We start from the raw sequence: 6,000 nt of genomic DNA, 5'->3' as shown, positions 1-6,000 counted from the left end.
GTGGGGCTCTGTGCTGACAGCTCAGAGCCTGGAGCCTGTTTCAGATTCTGTGTCTCCCTCTCTCTCTGGCCCTCCCCCATTCATGCTCTGTCTCTCTCTGTCTCAAAAATAAGTAAACATTAAATTAAAAAAAAAAAATTAAAAAAAAAAAAAAAACAGAAAATAGAGGGGGTGGTTACCAGGGGCTGGGGGAAGGAGGACACGGGTAGAGTTTCAGTTTGGGAGGATAAAAAATTCTGGAGATGGATATTGAACACGGTTTGCACAATAATGAGAACGTATTTAATGCCACTGAATTGTACGCTTAAAAAATGGTTAGTTAAAACGGTCAACTTCAACGGGGCCTCCTTTGCCATTTCTGGAATGGATGGATGGTGGCGTTCCATCCTCATCCGGACCTTTACTCGCACGTTTACGTGCTGACTTCACTCAGAGCAAACAAAGGTTGCGCCCTCAAGGTACTACTAGGGCGGGAAGGCGGGCCTGGAGCCAAGGGGGCGGGCCCGCACGCGGCGCCGTCGTCATGGAAACGGTCGGGCTCCGAGCGCCAAACTGCAACTCCCAGCGGCCCCCGCAGCTTCCGGTTGGCAAGATGGTGGCGCGCAGGAGGAAACGTGGGGCGCAGGGCTCCGAGCAGGGGATTCCGAGCCCGCCCGGCTATTCAGGTGAGGAGCTGCGGGTCCGGGGATGGCCAGGCTTCTCCGGGAGTTGGCTCGGGAGGCGGCGGTGGCAAGGGGACCCCGGGAGCGGCCGCGCTGTTGGGTGTGAGTCCCGGAGGCCCCGAGCTCCGCGAGCTCGATGCTGCGCCCTGCTTGCGTCTGGCGGCGTTCTCCTGGGATGAGCCCATTTGGGGCAACGCTTCCCTTAGGTAAACAAACCCATGTCTGTCCACACTCTTCCCCAGGACAAACCCGTGTCCGTCTTCACACCTCCACCTCCCCCGCCCCGCAGGTGAGCCCAGCCACTTCCTATCATCTCTTTGCGATTCCTAGTCTGGCCCCTGTCAGCCCTCACCTGGCTGTGCCCTCCTAATCGGTTCTCATGCTTCTGTTCTTGCCCCTGCGTACCGTTCGCCCAGGTGCCAGAATGTTCTTTCTAAAGTCAGACAGAAGTAGTATTTTGCCTCACAGGCTCACTTGTGTTTCCATACCCACAGAACTCACTCCAGTGGTTTTACGAGTCGGCACCTAAAACAAAATCCAGACTTCTTACCGTTGATTTGTGTGGACCCCCCACCCCCACGTTCTGGCTCGGCCGACCTAAAGCTTGTTCTGTTCCTCTGAGACAACAAAGTCTTTACATCCTCAGGGTTTGTGCACCTGCTGTGCCCTCCTCTACCTCACCCAGCTGTGCCTTCTGGCTTTAATGTCAGTTTCTCAAGGAGGCCGTTCTGATGGCCTGTCTAAAGGCCTCTGCCACCCGACCACCCTGCACTGTTTTCCCCTTTCTTTCATATTTGATAGAATCTTGTTATGTGCTTTCTTGTTGATTGCCGTCTCCCGCTCCCATGGGAGCTTCCTGAGCACAGGCACTGTGCTCTGAAGGAGGTGGTGAGAAAAACAGAAAACAGTCCCTAGCATTACAGGAATGTCAGCGATTATCCAAATGATCACACAGATGGAGGCTTAGAGACCATGAGAGGTGTTGGAGGGCACAGAGCAGGTGGTTCTAACTTGGCATGAAAGGCTCTCCATGGAAGTTAAAGCCTGAAGGATAGGGGATGCCAGGGTGGCTCAGTTGGTTAAGTGTCTGACTTCAGCTCAGGTCATGATCTCACAGTTTGTAAGTTAGAACCCCGCATTGGGATCTCTGCTGTCAACACAGAGCGTGCTTCAGATCCTCTGTTTCCCTCTCTCTCTGTCTCTCCCCCATTCGTGTTCTTTCTCTCTCTCAAAATAAATAAACTTAAGGGGTGCTTGGGTGGCTCAGTTGGTTAAGCATCTGACTTTGGTTCAGGTCATGATCTCATGGTCCGTGAGTTAGAGTCCCGTGTCGGGCTGTCAAGCTCAGAGCTGGGAGCCTGCTTCGGATTCTGTGTCTCCCTCTCTCTCTGCCCCTCCCCTGTTCATGCTCTGTCTCTTTCTGTCTCAAAAATAGATAAATGTTAAAAAAAAACTAAAGAATAAAAAAACATTTTTTTAAATCTTAAAAATAAATAAACTTAAAAAAAAAACCTGAGGCACAGGTGGAGGGAGGAGAGTTGATGTTTCAGGTAAAGGGAAATGTGTGAGCACAGGTGAAGCCTGGGCTTCCTTGAGGAATAGGGGGAAGGTGGAGTGGCGGGCCCACACAGTGGTTGGGGAAAGAGGGGATGGAAAGAGGTGAAAGGTGGTCAGGATCTGGCAAGGCCTCCAGCCATTGTCGGGATTTTGGTGTTGACCCCAAGAGCAGCAGGGTTTGAACTCCCCTCTCATTTCGCTCCCCACCTGTAATAATTGCCCGTTTACATTCTCTCCCCCACCAGCTTGGGAGCCCCTCCTGGGCAAGTTCTCTGTTCGTTCACTCTCCTAGCCTGCACAATTCCCGCACAGGCCTTGCCTAGGGGAAGGGCTCAGTGACGGAATGGATAGGCAGAACTAGAAAGGGACAGCGTGAACTTGATTTTCACGCCATCCCCCCCTGCCCCCATTTCCCGTCCAGCCATCCCAATCAAGTTCTCGGAAAAGCAGCAGGCTTCTCACTACCTCTATGTGAGAGAACACAGAGTTCGAGAAGGCACCAAGTCTTCCTGGCCTCAGAAGCGGACCCTTTTTGTCCTCAATGTGCCCCCATACTGCACAGAGGTGAGTGGGTGTCTGGGAGGGAACCTGTAGGGCTGGCCAGGAGTCCCAGGCAGGGCTGGGCTCCCACTGGCCTTCACCAAGTCCTTAGTGGTGAGTTGGAAGCATCTAACTGAAGCCCCAAGGGAGAATCTAGAGGTCTGCCTCTGTCTCTTGATAGGGAGTGGCTTAAAAAAAATTTTTTTTTTAAGGAATCCCTACACCCAACATGGGTCTTAAAAACTTAACACCCTGAGATCAAGAGTCACACACTCTGGACCGAGCCAGCCAGGTGCCCCGGAAATGGCTTTTTAAAGCTGTGTTTTATGGGGCACCTGAGTGGCTCAGTCAGTTGAGCTTCTGACTCTGAGTTTCGGCTCAGGTCTCATGATCTCGTGGTGCATGGGTTCAAGCCCCACATCAGGCTCCACGCTGGCAGTGTGGAGCCTGCTTGCGATTCTCTCTCCCTCCCTCCCTCTGTCCCTCACCCCCCAAATAAGTAAATAAACTTAAAAAAAAAATTAAAAGCTATAGTTCTGAGGAGCTCAAAGCTTCTTGTTATTACCCAGAATTGTTTGAATTACATGTTTTTCCCTGATGATAAAAGTGATACATCTCCATAAGAAAAAATATAAGAAGATAAAAGTACTTCTCAATCTATCCAGACATTAACTTTCTTTCACAAAAAGCAGTGAAGTTTTGCCTTCCATAACTTTATAGAAGAGAAACTAAGGGAGTTGCTGGATTTTAGATGACTTGGGATTCAAAAAAGAAATACTGATTTCTAAAAGATTGTTCTAGAGAAAGAAGCAGAGGAGAGGGCGTCATTTTTTACCTTTTCCTGAACCGTATTGTGTATACAGAGAAGGGCCTGGGCCCTAGCGCACAGCTTGCTCCATTTCACAGACGGAACACCCCGTGTACTCAGCACCCAGAAACCGAACATGGCCTGAGCCCAAGAAATCCCTTCATGCCTCCCCCCCTCCCACCACGAGGGTCACCACCAGCCTGAGTCTAGCAACTACAACATTGATTTAACTTCGGTTTTAAATGGCCGCTGCGGGGAGGAAAAGTTAGCTGGTTGTCTCCTAAAATCAGAATGTTCCGCATAACCCCCAAAACGTCCTCACCTATTCTTGTAATAGAACCTGGTCCTACTTTGGGGATCACTCACCCAGAGAAATTGGTAGGGAAGGACTGATCTTTCAGCGAGATGGCCTTTCAAAGTGAGGAAGCCCTTTCAGGGACAAACCAAACCCGTCCTGGGCATGTGCTTCCAGCAAAGCCCCAAAAGGCTTATACCTGGATTCTGTCTCGCACTCTGCCTCCTTCCTCCCACGTCCCCTGGCCAGCGGCGCTGTGGTTTTCTGCTCAGAGTTTTGAACATGAAAATTCACAAGATTGACGTCTTGGGCCGCGGGAGGCAGGATTGGGACGGTGCCGAGGAGGATGTGGTTTGCCCGGGCCTGTGTGCGCGCCCCCCTCGTTGGGCAGACATGGACTCTGAGACCCCGCCCCCAGCGGTGCTGCCCTGGGCAGAGGGGGCTCCAGAAGGCCCTGCTGCCTCTCATGCCGAGCTTCTCCCCTCCCCAACCCCCTGCCCCCGCTTCGGCAGGAGTGCCTGGCCCGCCTCCTCTCTCCCTGCGGCCCCGTCCAGTCTGTGGAGTTACAGGAGAAGCCGGACCTTGCTGACCGCTCAGAGGAACCAAAGTCCAAGTTTTTTCACCCCACGCCCGTTCGGGTAGGCATCCAAGTTCTGCGGTCTGCTCGCATGGGGCGCGCGGTGGGGCTGGGACAGCGTCCGCGGTGTGCGTGGGGCGGTGGTGGCAGGGTGACAGCAGGGCGGCTGAGCGGTCCCCGTGGTCCTAGGCCAGTCCTCGCTTGTGTGGTTGAGGATGCCTGTTGGGCAGACGGCGCCCTGCTCCTTTCCCTGCATCCGCCACATCCCTTAGCTTCTTGTCTAGCTCTTCCCGGCATCCTGGGGGAACGCCTCTCTGAGCTCCCGAAGTCCGCCGAAGTCCGCCGAAGTCCATTCCTCCCTAGGCCCCATGGCCTGGTCTCGTTTCCCCTTGAGGAAACGTGAGGCACCTGCTCCGGGCATAGCGCGTGTGAACTGGTGTCCGCCCGTGGTGCTTGGTGAGCTCGCTTTTCACAGAGTCCCTCCCATAACTGGGAGGAAGGTCCCGAGTGTCTCACCTCGCCTGGGTCGCTTCTAGCACCAGTGGGAAGATCAGCAGCGTGGCCGTCCCTCCCCAGGATTACAGATCACTTTCTGGTTATCTTCGTGGCGGAACAGCCCAGCACACATCCCCTGGTCCAGCAGCAAGTCAAGCTGAGGGCAGGTGGCATCCCTGGTGCTGGGTGACTGGGAGGACGGGAAGGGCCCTGGCATTCTGACCTCTCTCCTTCTTCCCCCAGGGGTTCCAGGTAGCCTACGTGGTGTTCCAGAAGCCAGGTGGGGTGTCGGCTGCCTTAGCCCTGAAGGGCCCTTTGCTGGTCTCGACAGACAGTCACCCTGTGAAGAGCGGTGTTCACAGTCAGTACCGCGGCGATGTCGGGCACCTCCGTCCCGGGCCCTGGGTTGGCGGGGAGGCGCTGTGGGGGCCGTGCCTGCTGCGTGTGCCTGGGAGGCCTGGGCCTGGCACTCAGGGTGGGCGGAGGTGAGGGCCCAGCTCGCCGCCACTAGACTCTTCTTAGCACCTGAAGCTTGGGCCACACGTCGCCATCCTCGTGGCCTGTGGAAGAAGATCCTGACTGGGGGGCACCCGGGTGGCTCAGTGGGTTAAGCGTCCGGCTCTTGATCTCGGCTCAGGTCTTGATCTCAGTGTTGTGAGTTCAAGCCCCATGCTGGGTATGAAGCCCACTTAAAAAAAAAAAAAAAAAAAAAAGATCCTGACTGGCTGGCCCCGAGGAGGCCCCGTCCCTCACTCCTTTCTCCCTCAGAGTGGGTCAGCAACTACACAGACTCGGTGCCGGACCCCGAGGCCTTGAGGGTCGAAGTGGACACGTTCATGGAGGCGTATGACAAGAGGATAGCTGAGGTGGGGCTTCGGGAGGGGCGGCTGCGTGGCCACAGGGAAGGAGGTGTCGTGGGTGTTGTGTGCGGCGCTCGAGGAGGAGGGGCGGTGGCAGCCTGTCCCGGTTACTCCTCTTTTCCCTTCTGAGTCCTGGGTCACCTAGCTGGAGACCTCTAGTCTCCGAGTGGTCTGTGGAAAACAGACAGTCTGAGGGAGGAGGCAGC

The 6,000-nt window shown here is 54.8% G+C and overlaps 1 protein-coding gene across 2 annotated transcripts in view; it reads left to right on the top strand.

The window, feature by feature from the left end:
* Nucleotides 1-506: 506 nt before the first annotated feature.
* Nucleotides 507-6,000, top strand: part of RRP7A (ribosomal RNA processing 7 homolog A) — an 8,702-nt gene continuing 3,208 nt past the window's right edge. For both annotated transcript variants that reach the window (XM_006934138.4, XM_003989353.5), the window contains exons 1-5: nt 507-665; nt 2,641-2,783; nt 4,375-4,500; nt 5,178-5,295; nt 5,703-5,800. In XM_006934138.4, the coding sequence (XP_006934200.3) occupies nt 524-665; nt 2,641-2,783; nt 4,375-4,500; nt 5,178-5,295; nt 5,703-5,800 (627 nt within the window). In that variant the 5' untranslated portion in view covers nt 507-523. The remainder of the gene's footprint in view (nt 666-2,640; nt 2,784-4,374; nt 4,501-5,177; nt 5,296-5,702; nt 5,801-6,000) is intronic.

The sequence above is a fragment of the Felis catus genome, chromosome B4 (assembly GCF_018350175.1).
Source record: "Felis catus isolate Fca126 chromosome B4, F.catus_Fca126_mat1.0, whole genome shotgun sequence".
Taxonomy (NCBI): domain Eukaryota; kingdom Metazoa; phylum Chordata; class Mammalia; order Carnivora; family Felidae; genus Felis; species Felis catus.
This window is presented reverse-complemented; position numbering and strand designations above follow the sequence as displayed.